This window comes from Sceloporus occidentalis, unplaced genomic scaffold (genome assembly GCF_023333645.1).
Source record: "Sceloporus occidentalis isolate IW3139 unplaced genomic scaffold, rSceOcc1.0.p SCAF_27, whole genome shotgun sequence".
Lineage (NCBI taxonomy): Eukaryota > Metazoa > Chordata > Lepidosauria > Squamata > Phrynosomatidae > Sceloporus > Sceloporus occidentalis.
Genome location: NW_028317007.1, coordinates 7830373 through 7848473, shown reverse-complemented (window position 1 = coordinate 7848473; position 18101 = coordinate 7830373). Strand labels below are relative to the sequence as shown.

At 37.1% G+C, this 18101-nt stretch overlaps 1 protein-coding gene across 1 annotated transcript in view; it reads right to left on the bottom strand.

Moving 5' to 3' along the window:
- LOC149299892 (glypican-6-like) overlaps positions 1-3051 on the bottom strand; it is a 248546-nt gene extending 245495 nt beyond the window's left edge. Inside the window, exon 1 of the mRNA XM_089485848.1 lies at positions 2898-3051. Within this exon, the coding sequence (XP_089341974.1) occupies positions 2898-3051 (154 nt within the window). The remainder of the gene's footprint in view (positions 1-2897) is intronic.
- Between the last annotated feature and the right edge of the window lie 15050 nt (positions 3052-18101).

The following is an 18101-nucleotide window of genomic DNA, read 5'->3' as shown; positions in this document are numbered from 1 at the left end:
CTTGTCACATTTTCTCATTGTCTTTGGCACACAAGTCTTCTACATGGGGGAAAGCGTCAGAATACGGAAAGAGTATGCAGGGACTTCAATTGTTTTTATTGAACAGAAACAGTTATGTAAATTTATCTTGAAATTACTGTATAAACTAAAACTAGATATTTTGCACACAACTGTTCAGGGAATGAGAATGATATCCCCAGGTTCTGAAAACTTTGAAACGTTGTCAAACCATAACGGATATTTTTAATTGGTTGTTCAAGCACTGATAAATGTCACAACCTTCGTATTCACTAAAATGAACTAAATCATGAAAAGGCACATATGAACTAAGTCAATTCTTATACAGCAATATTATTTATAAAAAGGAGCTCTTAAAATTAACTAGTATTCTTTACGTATTAAAAAATGAATGCCACTGTCAAAATGTACAGCATTTGTACAATATGTAAGTGACCACAAAATGTTAATCTGGAAGTATGGGTGCCAATGCTACTCTCTCACCTATGCAGTAGTGACAATAAAATTAAATCTTGTATGCTTTTCATATATGATGAAACTATCATCCTGTTTCATTGGTGGAGAGGAAAGTTGCCATGCTCATCATTTGAACTGGGCACATGTTAGCCTCCAGTTTAGGGAAGCTACAATGTTTTTTCAATATTAAGACATATTTGGCTATTGTGGTAGAACAATTAAGATGTGTGCACTGGCACTGCATGCAGCAAATGGATGACAGAAACCTTGGCATATCATGCTGGAGGTCATTTCCTCCTCAGTACATCAAATGCCAAAAAAATAAATAATCTAAACTAAATAATCTAAATTTTATCCATAATATTTTTCCAAATGCCCAGAAATATTTAGAGATAATTTCCCTGTGGTTATCATACGAACTCCATGCATTAGAGCCCTAAATTGTTATGACCTTTCACTAAACTGGCATTGAAACATGTTGTTAACATATAAACCACGTTGGCCTTGATAATATTCAGCAACTAAGTGCAGTAATATTAGCATTAGTATTAAAACAATAAATGATCCTATATTGGCTCTTTAACTAGATATAGTGTGTCAAAGTTAAATAATGGATGATTTTATATAAAACAATTTATAATTAAACTGTCATGTGAAATAAAGGTAAAGTATGCAGGCCACTGTTACACATTTTATTTTTACATTTGAATAACTATCAAAGATTTCCTTAATATTGGTTCTTTTCATTTATAAGGGGTGTGAATGGGCATCAACCGAGTTAAACCTCTTAAATCATTTTACCAGGTGTACTAAATATTGCCATACATTATAAATTATAAGTTATCTCCAGAGTGAGTCATGTTAAGCAAAGGATGAGATCTGCTTTTACAAAATAATTACATGTGATTAAAAGTAAATATACAGCATGAACAGTTATAGCAAAGCACATCTCATTGAGCATGATATTTATGGGTAATAGTAAATGAGCAGAAATATCAAATCAAGTATTTGCTTACGCTTTATATCATCATGTATGGCAGTGCGCATTTTATAAAGTGGTATATGAAATACAAATGATAAATAAAATAATATACAAAGTAAGTAAGAGACTGTATGTGTGAACAAAACTGTAAGCCTATTTACATTGTAACACATTACTAAAACAAAAACAGTTGTTATTTTTGGAATATTTGAAATTAATAAATTCTTCCTCATTTATATATCAATAATACTCCTGAAGCATTAACAGTTCGGGTTTTTATACATAATAATCAAAGTAAATATTGCAATCCTTAGTTGGAAAGATTTGAGAAAGAAAAGGAAACCTCAAAATGTATTTCATAGTAAAAATCACAATTAAGCAATTCTTGAGATGTAAATAATGTAGAATTTATGGCAATTGTTTTCATGTCAGGTGCCCTATAATAAGAAAAGAAACTCACTCTGTTATATCCTGTATGTAATATTAAGGAGACTGCAATGAAGAAGTATTGTATGTGTTTATATAACGTATATATATCTACGCTATTAAGAAAAAGTTATTGGAGAATAAAGACGGTCACCATATCAGTGAATTAAGAGTCTAGGCATGTAGACAGTCTTTGTTGGCTAGTTGCATGCTCAGTCTGAAGATATTTGCAGTAAATGGGAAACCATATATAGGTTTAGAAACGCGTAAAGGATTCTCTGCTTGAAATCCATCCCAATTCATTTAACCGTGTCCAGAACCTTATCAGATATTGGTATAACAAGGTGTAACTGACAGGAGATGACTCTGTGTGAGGACATGAGAGCCACTTGAGTAGTCTATTGTCACTTAGTGCAGATAATGTCCATGAATACTTATTTAGGAAACTGCTCCTCATTCAAAGCCCAGACAAAATCTGTAGGGGATAGGGTTTGTGTCATTGGTTTGTAAAGGGATTTTTACTTTGCCTTTATTGTTTTGTTTGCTGATGCTATAAAAGATACTTGTGTGATTGTGTTGACTTGATTGTTGATGTATAACAGAGGACACACCTGAGTACTGAGGATTATAGTCACAGAGAGGGTTTTAGATTACACATCACTTCAATAATAAGGGTCATTCTAAAAAGCATCTCCATTCTTCCTTGAGCATGGTGATGGACGCTTTGATTTGGTGGGATTGATACAAAACACAACCAAGTCACTTTCCGTAAGGTATTAGTGCACACACGTGGATTTCATATAAAAAAAACACCTCTTTTATTAAATCGCAAGAGTATCTGTGGAATACTGCGCACAGATACCACTTCACACTGCATAGTCATTCAAGCACACTAATTATTGCAGAGAAAGACACAAGTGAAATTATTAGAATGCATTTCAAACGAAAGTGCAGAGTAGATGGAAATATCCAGTGCTGTGATTGATCACCCTGTGTATTGACAGCTTTAGCCTACCTGCGATCTCCTGATAGGGGACATTGACCAGGCTGAATCCCTTGGAGCTGTACGCCTTCCTGACTTCACTGCAGCTGCGAGCTTTCACATCAGCCCCGGCACAAAGTATCATCGGCACAGTAATCCAAAACACTATAGCTTCCATCCACAACATGCCGGCTGCACGCAAATAACCCAGACAGATCCCCAAATCCTCAACGATCCTAGCTTCCACGGCAATGATCACAGAAATGAGATCCCATCAAATACAATCAAATGAAAATCCAGCTCAGAACGGGGAGCCCTCGTGTTCGATGACTCCAAACCTGCAGCGAAATGAAACTTTTCACCGTTTAACAGTTAAAGCCCACATGCCCCGTCTACCCCCGGAGAACACGGCGGCGGAGGGCAGATAGATGCTGCGGAGAGCACTGCCTGCAGGTCAAGGTGTGAAAGTGCTTGTGAGGAGGCAGGGCTGTAATAAACTCTGTGTTTGTGTTAAATCCGGGGACAGTCTATTCCGCGTCGGTCTAGTGATGGCAGCCCGTCTCTCGTTACCGTGTACAGTACGAGGAACTTCTACTCGATACCAGCTGCCTGGCCATCTAGAGATACCGGAGAATGCAAAAACCCGGAGACCGGCACCAAGGTGAAACGGGTAAAAGGGAATGAAACGAGCCGTCCCTTGTATCGCATCTGTGGAGAGACGAGCACTCTCCTGAAACCCGGACTGGATTACTGTATGTCATGTGTCATAGCGGCTGCCAGCATGTCTAAACATCAGCTTCTTCTGAGCAAAAGAAATAATATAGAGAAATTAATCAATAGAACAAAGCATTGTACGGCAAAGGGGAAATGACAACAGTGAATTTGGCTTTTGAAACTGTCACTTCTCTCCCCTAGAGATGCCATTAATTTAACTTTGCAAAAGGCCAGCTATTCTCTCGTCCCCAGTAGCAATGTACTTATCTATTACTCTGTTATGAAAGATATATAGATTCCCTCTTGTAACTACTACTACTAATAATAATTATATTAATATGTCCTAATGTGTAGGATGCTGAGGGTAATTGTTAGCTCGGAAAGATCATGCTCCTGAGTCTGAGTTTTCTTCATATCCATTGTTATATATAGTTCATTTCACAAAGGAAAAAAATTGTCTTGAATTGGTACATAGTTGTTTTTTTTGCAAAAAAAGCTATTTTAATACATTTCCGTGGTTTTCCCTTTAACCAGGATTTCTCAGAAATCTAATAGCAGGACTGCGCTAAAATAATATCATGCATGACGCATTTTCATGCAGTCCATGCTATACAAAAAAGACAACTTACCATAAAGCATGCTGGTATAATTCTGGGGGGAACGCGGGACAAGACGTTGCGACTGTGTGAATGGTACTGTCAACCTTGGTTTTAAAAAAAATGCCTTTTTATTTTTTTCATTGCTCTTACAGTAAGTGTTGGCTCTCTTTTCCCTTTAAAGAGGAATTGTAAATCTTGACATTACTATATAAATTCTTAATAATAGTACATTCAACTGTACTTGTGTTTTTTTCACTGCCCTTACATTAATTTCTTCCTTTAATGCAGGCCCTGACCGGTTATGTGCCACACTGGGCAAATGCCTCTTTATCTAAATATCCTGCAGCAGATGCATTCGGCCGAATGCACGTGATGTACTCACCTCCAGGCAGATCTGGCTCTGCTGAACGCTGCTTACACAGGTATGTTATACCCCAGTGCGAATGTGTAATGTTTTGCCATTGATTTAAAGGGAGCATTTTCCTGCCACCGATTGGTTGCTGAGCAATGCTCCAATTTATGTCAATGGCAGTACTTTACTAGCACTGCTTGACAGCTTAAGAAGCCAATCCGTAGCAAGAAATTTCAGATCATGGAGGAAGAAAGAAGATTTTGAACCACGGCCGCAAATTCCGTGTCATTTGTTTGGGGTTTTTTTTCGTATGGAAGCCCTGCACAATGCAAGCATGCTCAACTTACGTATGTAATTACATGATAGATAACTTACCTTGTCCAACTTTTCACTTGCTTACAAGATTCAAGATTTTGCTAAGCACCAACCCCCAAATCTGTTTTTTAATCATGTTACCACTATTTTCACAATCTTTGCTACATACTTCATCAAATTTATAAAAGAGCCAAAAAAAGAGATAAAAAGTGACACAAAAAGGGCAATGTAAGTATGGGAATTAAGCATTGAACATGAAAATCTATAGTTTTGATTAAATTGCATTCATGTATTTTCATCTGTGATTAATTCAGATTAATTCCCACAAAACAACTCTAAAAAACATTAAGAAAACAAAATAATCAATTCTGTTCCTGTTTGATTTTATGATTTTATTTACCACTGTGCCTAAACCTGTAAGTTGGTGGGTTGTAGATATACAAAGAATCATGGTGTTAGAATAATTATATAGCAAAATTAAAATTATGTTTGCACTTATTTAACACTGTTGGAGATATTTTTTAATTCTTGCTAATGCTATACTTTCCATGCAATTTATGGGAGTTATAGTATTTTTATAATGGGCAGTGTAGTTGTAGAAAACAATACATTTATACCGCAGCATGAATTTTACACTATGTGGGTTGGCATTTGTTTGTGAAAAAAGTAATTTTAAAGACAGTAATTATTTAAATACACAGACCAATCATGAATAAAGGCACCTTGTAGGATAATCATTTCATCCATCCTCCCTAATGATGAGTATCGACTTGGTGTGAGTGCACAAGGTGCCTATATCTGCAATAGACTGTACTAGAGGGGCTTCCAATGGCTTTAAATCATGATGGAAGGTATTTGTAATCCCACATGTGAAAAAGTGCTTTAAAGCTATTAAAATAAAACAGCATATAAAGTGTTTGTACAATGAACTTGGTCTGTCAAAAGAGCCAGGCGTATATCCTCTGAGAGTATCCTTCCCAACAACTGGTTACAGCAGCAAACCAGTTGTATCCTATGTATATTGGGTATCTATAGGGTAAAAAAGGATATAGCTGTATCAGCCCAATAGAAAATTGCATTTTTAGTTGATGTTTTTAACTTTTAGTAGGTCAAAATACCGTACATAGACCTCAGAGTTCTGTTCTTTAGGTAGAAAAGGAGACCTCTGAGGTCCTGAAAGCTTATGTACGAAATGAAATGTATGAAAGCTTATGTACCTTTACAACTTTTTCTACGTTAGCCCTTTAAAAATACACGTTAAAGTATATGGGCTTGTTATAAAGATTAAGGAGTCTATGTTGCAGGAAGCAACTGATTTAGTGATTATATAACATCTGTCTTAGAAAAGCCCTATATAGTATCATGCTAATGTGCAATTTAGCAAAATCGATTTAAAAAAAAATATTTTAAATATAAAAATATTACAATCTACTCTGAATATGTTGTGTTTTAAACCATTCATGGATGACAATGTAAGGCTACCCTTCACAGATTTTCCATTTCAGGTTGAAATGTCCTTGGCACACAATTTGAAAATCCAGAAATATTGATATCATTCAAAAGAGCTGATAAGAGAGGTAAATGCCAGGCACATATTCTTTTACTTCGTTCTACTAGGCTTGAAAGGTCCTCAGTGTTAAAAGGTAAAGAAGGTAATGATTATATAAATGTATTTGATGGAATAGCCCTCTATCTGTATCTCATATGAGCGTCCCTAAGTGGAAGTGGTTTTGCAATTATCAACATCTGGAGAATGTTGTTTTAAGGTGGCAGCCGTGAGAAAAGAAAGGGGAAGTATTATCCAAATTGTTCACTTATCACATCACTATACTTTGCAAACCCTGGTACTCTCATCACTTACTTTTAAAAAGACCTGTGTAACAAGATAATGGAACTTTCTAAAGATGGAAAAGGATATAAAAAGATATCCAAAGCCTTAAAAATGTCAGTCAGTACTTAAGAAGTGGAAAATAGGCAGACCAATAAAGATTTTAGCCACAACTGCTAAAAGTATTGTTCGGGATACAAAGAAAGACCCACAGGTAACCTCAGGAGAAATACAGGCTGGTCTGGAAAAAGACAGGTTGGTTGATTTAAGGAGCACAATATGACAATACTTGAACAAAAATGAGCTGCATGATCGAGTTGCCAAAAAGAAGATTTTACTGGGCAAATGTCACAAATAAGCCTGGTTACAATATGACCGATAACACCTTGACATGCCTCACAGCTTCTGGCATACTGTAATTTGGAATGATAAGACCAAAATAGAGCTTTATGGTCACAACCATAGGCACTATGTTTGGAGAGGGTTCAACAAGGTAGTAAAAAGAATACCATCCCCACTGTGAAGCATGGTGGTGGCTCACTGATGTTTTGGGGTTGTGTGCACTCTAAAGGCACAGGGAATCTTGTGAAAATTGATGGCAAGAAGAATGCAGCATGTTATCAGAAAATACTGGCAGACAATTTACATTCTGCATTCAAGAAAGCTGCTCATGGGGTGCTCTTGGATGGTTGACCCTCCAGTGGTTACAGCACAAAAAAAAGGTGAATGTTCTGGAGTGGCCATCACAGTCTTCTGACCTTAATATCATCGAGCCACTCTGGGGAGATCTCAAACGTGCAGTTCATGCAAGATGACCAAAGACTTTGCATGACCTGTTGGCATTTTCCCTTGACGAATGGGCAGCTATACCACCTGCAAGAATGTGGGGCCTCATAGACAACTATTACAAAAGACTGCACGCTGTCATTGATTTTGTAAGCATTTAATGCTTTGCCTTAGCAGTGTTAGACACTTTTTACAATGACTGATTTAAAAGCAGTGCAAAGCAAGAGAGGAAGATAAAGAAGGGTGGTTGTTTGATTTGTACTGGGGCTTTTATGTTTGGTTAGGGGCTGTGGCAATAGCAGTTTTGAACATACTTTTTGTTGCACAGAATTTGAAAGTGCATTTAATTCCCTTTTTTAAATATATTGGCAAAGTTGAATTAAGTGTATACAATGCATGACTTTTGCACTGTACTCGTAGCATATTTATTATATACATGAATTTGAAGTGTTGTCTATTCCACATTGTATTTAGAAATAACACATTATTAGGAGTTGTTTTTAGTAGTATAAATTAAATGTCCATTTATTTATGTTTTGACGGGTTTGGAAAACATAAGCTATTATCATTCCAAAAATCATCCATAAAATAATTATAGCTGGCAGAAAGATATATTGTTAACAAGGAAGTCAGTCAAAGATTTTAACCACATTTGTCAGGATTTTCCCATGTAAACATTTACATCTTCCACCACGCATGAATATTTATCATTAGACTTTCCAATCCCAGGAATAATTCTTGCCAAAAATAACATACATGGATAACATTCTATTCACAGCAGAGGATGTTTTGAATGAATTAATCCGTTTATACAAGATGGATATAAATAATGCATAAAGTCTGTATTTTGTACACTTTTACTTAGAGATATATTTTACAAATTAAATTAAATATAAAAACTCTGAAAAGAAAAAGGCTTGAGACTTTAGATGATACATACGTATGTATATATGAATGACAAAATTATGATAGATAGAAAATCTTATATAAAAATCATTAAATATAACAGAAACAACATTTACATCTTAGAACAAATAATACTTATTCCAGCTTCAATGTGAGATCTGTGTGTTTTTTACAATTTTTTTATGTTCCCACTTTGCTGTTTCGATAAATATTGAAAATCATTTTGTGGCTCCCCACAATATAGCTCATATATTAAGGCTGCCTCCAGCAAAGGTATACACCTCATTATCTTTATCTCTAACATCAGCTATACTATTGAGAGAATTTGGCATTGGCCACACTGATCATCGAGCTACAATGCAATGTTTCTGGATTAGATATCCAATTTACATCTGTGCATGATGTATGTGTCAAACTTGTCAAAAATAAAGTTTAAGAGAATAAAAACAATATATGTAAGTCTCTTCTTTGCAAAATTCAAATCCCTATGCAGTATGTAGTAATTTTATAATTATTGTATAAAGGTTAAAGATTTGCCACACTTAGGCATACTTACTTTTATATAAATCCAAGAGAAGTGGTATTTGTGCCATCAGGTAGAGTTTATTGTCCCTAACAGCCCTACAAAGAAGAATCCATGTTGAATATGCATTCTCCATAAAAAGAAAACAACAGTTACTTGACATAGAAACTGCATTCCTCTTTTGTTGTCCAATTCTTGCCACTGCATGGTAGGAAATTGCTCCCTTTGAATGGCCCCCTGTCCAGAGTGCTGGAGCTCACTAGAGATAAGTATATTACGTGCAGGAAGATGTGTCCAACAAAAGACATTTCATGCACAGAAAAAAGCTTTGAATTAAATATGTTAAAAATTATCTTTGTGGTGATTTTAAGGGCCCTCGCTCCTTTACCAACAGGGTCATCAGCCTTTTTTGAGCCTGTTTAAAGCACTTGTGGACACCAGTATTTATCTCTTGAGCTTGCAGTCAGAACTTTTCACACTATGTAAATAAAAAAGTAAAGAGACCTATGTGACACTGAGAACATATATTTCTCTCACCTGCTAGATTACATTACATTTATTTATATAGCGCCAGCAAATTTTTTAGGGCTGTTAAATAAATTAAAATCACAGACAATAACAAACTGGTGCAAATGGAGAAGATGGCCCTGCTCTTCTGAGCTTACTATCTAGTCGGTTGAGGAGAGGTGAAACCGTATTAGAGGACTACTTGGATGAGTTGGTCGTATCAGGATGATCTGTTAAGGTTGTTGTTTGTTCAGTTGGCTTGATTAGCATGTTGGCTGAGAGCTTTCAGATGAAAGTTTGTACGCTAGATCACTGAGAGCATCAATGGGACCTCAGGTTGTCCCTCTCCGCCAAGAGCGACTTCTCCCTTCAGGGCAATAATTCCTGCAATCCATAAGCAATATCCCCAAGCAAAGTAAAGGGATATTGCTATCCAGTACCCAAATAACCAGGCAAGACTAGTCTTTAGGTACAACAAGAGGAGAACTGATTTATTTTAGACACAGACGGCTGGATATATCCAGCAAAACACACATTAACATAAAAGAAGATATTGGGATACAAACCACCCCCTTAATCTGCCTCCCAGAGACAACAGGGGCAGTAAAGGGATTAACAATACAAAAGGATACAAATGCCACTTGTCACGGAGCTGGCTAGTCCGACTGACTACCTCCGCTGTCTTGTGCTCCCTTAGCTTGGGACACCACACTTTCCCCGGTTCCCCAGTCACTAGCCGAGACTCAGTGTAGGGTAAAACCAAACGAAGACTGATTTATTTCTCACACACAGAGCTGGATATATCCAGCAAAACACACATTAACATAAAACAAGATATTGGGACACAAACCGGCCCCTTCATCTGCCTCCCAGAGACAACAGGGGCAGTAACGGGATTAACAATACAATAGGGGGGGAGACTGATTTATACAACATTAAACTGAAAGAATGGTGGTCACTCCCTGGTGGCAGATCCTGGCTGTCTGCTGGAGATAATCCCCTCAGCCAGTGATGAGATGATACTGCTGGGGGTAGCCACAGAAGCCTTTACAAACACAGGGCCCATAATCAATAGGGAGGAGGCTGGCAGTTAGGCCTCTCCAGTGGTCCCAGTGATGGAGGCTTCCGTCACACCACTCAAATAAGGAATACACATTATTATCTCCCAGACCTTAGTGTGCTGTGTGTAATCGGTTAGGAAATAAGGAATAATAAAATAAATTTTTATTAATAACACACAAAAGAATAACATTAACTGAGGGGTAGGGTGACTCTAGGAACCGTCACAGTCCCAAAATGCAGGAACCCCAAATCTGTTTCCGAGCTCCACAATCTTTAGACTCTCTTATGATTTACCAGGGCCTATAGTCTGTAGTAAGGAGGCTGGCACTCAGTCCCCTCCAGGTGCCCATTGCACGGAGGCTTCCGTGACAAACGTGATCTAAGATGGAAAGAAACAACTGGCACATAGAAGGGTTTAAGGTGATGTAAGAATAAAGAAAGGCCTGCTCATTGTCCTTAACAATGTTATGTTATTTTTGCTAGATAGAAAATCACCACATATAGTGAAAAGCAAAAATGATTAAACCAAGCAATGCTGTCAATGTTTCAACGGTTTACTTGCTGAGCACACAAATTTTCAATAGTTTCTGCACACGTGATATACTTCCAGACTGCTTACGCTAGCCTATCACCTAATCACTAGTGCCCCAGAGAAGCTCCCAGAGCAAAAAGGCTTTGCTGATTGAAATTGTATTGGCATATGGAGGAATATTGAATTTATGAAATTTCTTATTTTAATGGCCTGGTGACTTCATTCTCTGTCTTCTCATTCATCTATATTACTGTCCACCTTTTTGAAAAAATGATTGAGTATGGTTTCAAATCCTAAAGGTTAATAATTGCAAACAAAGCAGTAAAACAATTTTATTTGCTGATCTAATGAATCAAGAATAGTTTACTCCATTTCTAAAATAGTCATAGATATGTTATGAAGTTCGCTTCATAGTTTCTCTTTTCTTTTCTTATTTCTCCAATTACAAGGTTCTGTTACAAAACAAATATGTATTCATCTGGATGACTTATCACTGTTTATTCATTTTAATAATTTACTATTACTCAAGACAGTAAAAAAGACTTTGTGTTACAAATCTCTATAGTTATGATAATAAATATGATAATTTACTCTTTTCTGTTAAAAAAGTTTCATGTAATCTTCTTATTCAGTCATGCTTGTCCTAAATCTAATATTGTAAACTTTAGCATACTCCAAAATTACGGGTATTATTATTTTGTAGATGGGTTTCTTTGTTATTCAGTAATAGAAAAGTTTTACTCAATTTTGTTATATTATAACTGAATGAATAATATTTTCACTTTATTTAGATCATTTCCTGCAATCATGAGCAGAGAAACACATGGCACAATAAAAATGCACCTACATTTTTAACTTTCCCAAGATCTCTGATGGCATTAAAGCATTAAATGTTCCTGGATTTGATTTAAAAAATCAGGTCATCATTACACTTTCAGGGAATATTTCTGCAGAATACTCTCTTCACTCATCCCATACTAACTGCTTTTTCCCCTATAACCAAAGAAGAGATAGCCACTCTTCTTTCTTCCTCTAACCCAACAACCTGTCCCCTTGACCCCATCCCATCACACCTCACAAAGTCTCTATGTCCATCCCTTGGTCCATCACTTACCCACTTACCTATTTAATATTTCTCTATCATCGGGAACTGTATCAACAGCTTTCAAGCATGTGCTAATCACACCCATTTTAAAAAATCCTTTTTCAGATCCCATCTGTCTGACTAACTACTGTCCTATGTCTCTGCTTCCTCTAAACTGCTTGAACGGATTGTGCACAATTGCCTTACTAAGGTCCTCTCCTCTAATTCCCTCCTTGACACACTACAGTCTGGTTTCAAACCCCTTCACTCTACTGAAACAGCTCTAACAAAAGTCTCCAATGACTTGCTCTCTGCCAAAGCAAAAGATCACTTTTCCATTCTAATTGGATCTCTCTACTGCTTTTTATACTGTTGACCACCACCTTCTTCTTGACTCACTTGCTTCTATAGGCATTCGAGATACAGCTCTCTCCTGGATCTCCTCATATCTGTATAACTGTTCCTTCTCTGTCAGCTTCTCTGGCAAGACATTATCACTCCTTCTACTTTCAGTTGGTGTCCCCAAAGGTTCAGTCCTTGGCCCTCTGCTGTTCTCTCTTTATACTTCATGTCTTGGCAAACTAATCAACTCATTTGGCCTCCAGTATCATCTATATGCAGATGATACCCAAATCTATCTGTCTTCTCCTGATCTCTCTCCATATCTCATGTCCCGTATTACCAATTGCTTGTCTGGTTTTTCTTCATGGATGTCACAACGCTACCTGAAACATAATCTTTCTAAAACTGAACTCATCTTCCCTCCTTCTATCTCCACTCCACTACCTGAATTCTCTATCACCATTAACAACATGACTATCTCTCCTACTTACCAGGCCCGATGCCTCACATTCAGTCCCTCGCCAGATCCTGCCACTTGCACCTAAAAAACATCTCTCACATCCGCCCATTCCTCACCTAAGAATCCACAAAAACTCTGGTTCATTCACTTATCATTTCCCGTCTTGACTACTCCAACACTTTTCTGGTTGGCATTCCACTGTCACGACTCTCTCCTCTACAGTCTGTCCTAAATGCTGCTGCTAGGCTTATCTTCCTTGAACGATGCTCCTCTTCTGCTTCCCCACTCTGTGAAACCATCCACTGGCTCCCTAGAATTAAATTTAAACTCCTGGTACTATCATATAAGGCCCTCCATAACACTGTTCCTCCATACATTTCTGCCCTCATAAGCAAATACTCTCCTACTCGATCCTTACGTTCTTCGCATGAGCTAAGGCTCTCCTCACTTATCACCTCTTCCTTTTCCCGTCTACAAGATTTCACTCGGGCTGCCCCATATCTCTGGAGTATACTTCCACCGAACCTTCAGCATTCACCCTCCCTCCCAACATTCAAGAAATATCTCAAAACCCACTTCTTCTGAGAAGCATACCATCTTAGCTGCTAGAACCTCCTTGTCATTGATACAACCACCACACTACCTCTCACCCTTTCTCTGTGCCTTATGTTTGTCACCCCATTCCCTCAAGATTGTAAGCTTGCGAGCAGGGCTCTCTCCACCAAATGTATCGATTTGTCTTAGTCTGTCAATTCTCGTCTTGGCAAACCCCTTGAATATATGTATTGTATTAAGTGCTGCGTAAATTGTTGGCACTATATAAATGAAAGATTTATATCCTGGAAATAAGAGAAAATCTCCCCTTCAGAAGAATTTTGCCCAAGATGAACCTGCAGGAAGCAGTAAGAGTAATCATTAGTGGAAAGGTTTAAGATATGAAAAATTAAGAAGGTTAAATTTAAATGATAAATGTTTTGAATGGCATGAATTTGGGGAGACAGAAAAATGCATCACCTTGATCTTGGGGTTCTCTAAAAACATTTTGTAGATGCCCACAGCAGTTGGGTATACTGGATTCAACAGAAAGAGCATGCCTCTTGCGCTGCATAGGAGTTTAGGCTGGCTATGGACAGCCTGGACTCCCCCTGTCAGCAGTAGCAAGTATAGCTGGCTTCCTGGCGACTGATAACCGTTATATAAGGATTACCAGATCATGTGACACCCACCGGGAGGTCACTAGAGGGAAGAAGAGACTTAACATGGTCTGCCTAGACCATGCTCGGATCTCCAATTGTTCCCCACTGCTGGCTGATGGCATGCATTGCAAACATAAATTGGGTCATTGTTCATTAGAGACACCTACCGTGTACAAGAAATTCAAGGCAAAATTACAATGAAAATAGATTTTGTTTTAGTTTAGATTTTTGAAATACTAGCTTACATTATTGTTTTTGTTTGCATGTTTTCTATATAAATTATATTCAAATAAAGCTCTATTTTTTCCTGAAAAAATAAATGTATTATTTGCGTGGGTAAATCAAACACGACACGGAAAAGGGGAATCTTAATTAAAGCAAAATGTCAAAATATGTACAGTACTAATGGCATTAAAAGCCTTTTAAAAGAGTTAGTAGATTATCAGATTTATGCTGTTTTGTTTTTTATGTCTTGATAAGTTCGTACTCATGAAAGCTTGTAGTACCACAAACCTCAGTACTGATTTTTTTCTTTTATACTAGTGGACTAACACACCTATCCTCAACATTGGCATATTCTTTCCTAGGTCTGCAAGAGCGCACTGCTTTACAAGGGTCATTGGTATCCCTGGTGCAATATCTCCCTGATAAGCTGTCCATTTATACAGCGTCCGTCAGGCCAGACACAAGGAGAAGGAGGTCAGTACAGTGGTTACTTGGTGTACTCAACTGTTAAATGCAGAACATGGGAAATGTGAAAAGGTCGGCCTTAAGCTGTATTGGGGTGCCACAGAAATAAATCAAAATTAGAGGAGATTTCGTCAAATCTGTTATCCAGTGTTAGTCTGAGTACAAGGGTGTTCCCAGCAGTGACGTTTTCAGGCCTAGGGGGTCAGCAGTCTGCTGTATAATGGGTCAGGGAAGATCTTTGGTTTTCCTTATCGGCCTACATACGGTATGCGTGCCATGTCCTAAAGGTGTACATTTCCTTTTAAGGCATTCGGGATACTGGCGGTGGAGGGAGCAGCTGGGCGTGTTGCCCTGGGTCAGGCTTAGGGCAGTGCTTAAGGCAAATATACCATTGGTAGTCAATTACCCCACAATACATCATATGTTATGTTAAGACATTTTATAAATATTTCCTTCATAGTACTACATCTAAACTACAATTAACAACACAAAAATCATTACAAACCATGCATTGCAAAAAAATCTATTTTAATTATAGCATATGTAAGATTCATACCATTTTCAATAACAGTAAACAAATATGTTCAATATTTTTATGGAGTTTGTTTACAGACCACTTAGTTTGCTTTCCATAACCTCACTTCATTTTTTCCATCAATTACATTTACAAAGTCTAAATTTAATGTTATTACTTACAACAAATATTGACATTGTGATTATGCAAAGACTTAGAGAGGATTCACAAATAACCAAATCAATATTTATATTATTAAGTCAATGCATATATTGCTTACAAAACCAGACACAACAGACATAAAATAAAATTAATTTGAATCATTTAAACTATTGATTTTATAATTTTACTTGCCCCTCATTTTAGAAGGGCTTGCAATGCTTGACTTGCTGTTATATGTAAACTATGAAAATGTTTGTTTTTTTATAATACATAAGCAAGCACAAGTAAAATCACTTTTTAATTTGTATTTTACAACAGTGCAAAGGCTGTGCTAAAGCAGACCCATAAAGTGACATCACATTATAGTCTGTACTTGTCCTTGCAAATGCAAAAAACTGTAGTGGAGCAAACCCATACAGTGAAATCACAATGTAGGGGAGAGAGCCTGTGACAGAGAAAATGGAGGCCACCCAGCATGTCACACACACAGAAAATCAAGGTCATCCAGCTTGTAACACAGAAAAATCAGGGTCACCCAGAATGAAGGAGTAGAGTGTAGGGATCATCCTCCTGATCATTCAGGGATGAGTGAGTGTGGGGATCCGCCTTCCAGCAGCAGGGGTGAGCTTTGAGTTAGCTGTGCCTGGGTGCAGTATTTCTTTGGTGTCCCCGTAACTAAAACACACACATTCTAACATGCAAAGTGGCTCCATCACCTACTTAATCTAACTTCATACACACACACACTATCTCCCTCCTCTCCCCAACATGCCCCAACATCATTCTCACAAACTCACTCTATAGGTTCACACCATATGCTCACAAACATGCAGACACAAAATACTAACACCATAAAAACATACTTAAACACCATATGATGACACATACTCATGATAATGCCCACCTATACACACATGCTGATACCAATTAGTATCACAAACTCATTTGTGTACTAGCATACATACATCACACTGAAACATCATACAGTAAAACTCACAAACATACAATAACACATGCTAAAACCATATACTCTCACACATGCTAACACCATATAATAGCACTCAAACCAACAACATACACTAACACATGCAGAATTTACAGCCATGTCATAACACACACAGTAATACCATATGCTGACACACACTTAATATGTTGAGCCATATACCATTCTATCCATGCTGATTATGTTGGTCCTGGAAAAGCAATGGTGATTATGCCATGTTAAAGATTTTCCCTAATTTTCATCTCCAATGTATTTTCAAGGTAGCACGGCCTTTACTGATTAAACTCCATAGACTCTGCGAAACAATATTTGATTGTTACCACATAAACATCTACTATATATGTAATATCAAACTACTAAATATTTGTTAGACAATGTCTGAACAAAGGATTTTAGTGTCTTTAACAATCTAAGTAGGTAATCAGAACATTTTTTTTATCACTTTCTATACTACTACAGTAGTTTCTTGGCTCCCTTCTATTTCAGGGTATTTCAGCATCTATGATGGTGTTATCTTCCTCTTTGATGCATGATACTCAAAAGCAATTAGCGCATAGCTGAATATAAGAATCCCTGTATAACTTAAAAGGCTTTTCTGATACTTGACTCCATAACTCATAATTTATTCATATTTAGTTATGCACTGATCCTTGTTTAACCCACTTTGTCTCAAACATCTGAGACAAATTATCAATTGTCTTCACAAAACTAACAAAACAGCATATTAAGTCTTATCTGCTAATGCACCCACATGCTGCCCTAAGTATTTAGGTAAAGGCATACAGTTGTACCGTTTTAGCCATCAAAAGAGATACCTTTATTGGCTAACTGACATATAATGGATTCTTTTTGGGACTATCTAGGTCTCTTCTTCAGGCATATTTTAATATGTATGGTATAATATGCCTGAAGAAGAGTCTTAAAAGTTTACAATCCATTATATGTCAGTTCGCCAATAAAGATATCATCTTTACCAAAAAAAAGTATTTAGAGGACATCATTTTTCTTTGCTAGTTTTAGGTCATTGGCAGTTGCCACCTAAAGGAGGTAAAATCATAAAATACAGTGTCATAATAATATTTAAACTTTAATTACATTTCTATACACCGGTGCAGTGTTGATGAACCTAGAATCTGTATTATATTTGTGAAGCCTCTCTGGCCCAAGATTTATCCAACATTAATATTTCCTGAGACTTATTACCTTTAAGTATTCTTTGAACCTGTATATTTAGGGATATTTAAGGTTCCTTCACAAGCTTACAAGCTGAGGAACATTTCCCATGTAAGGGGCTTGCATTTCTCCAAGTGACTTACTTTCTGTAAGTGGCCAGTTTGTGCACCACAGCAGCAGCAAAGTGGTATTATAAGTATACCAAGAGCGGGTTTCTATCTCAACCAGCAATAAGAAGGTTGGAGGGTTTGTGACAAAACCAAAAAATTGTGTTTTGCTTAACTTTTTTTTCTCCTTTTCTAGAGTGTACTTAGTTAAGGGTGGGGCTTACGATCAATTAATTGTGTTGCTCTGTATAAAGGAAGTGGTTAAACTCACAGAGCTTGCTCATAGTAAGGGGCTTACATTTCTCCAAGTCACTTGCTTTCTGAAAGTGTTCAGTTTGTGCACTGCAGCAGCAGTTAGTGCAACACAAGAGAAACCAAGGTA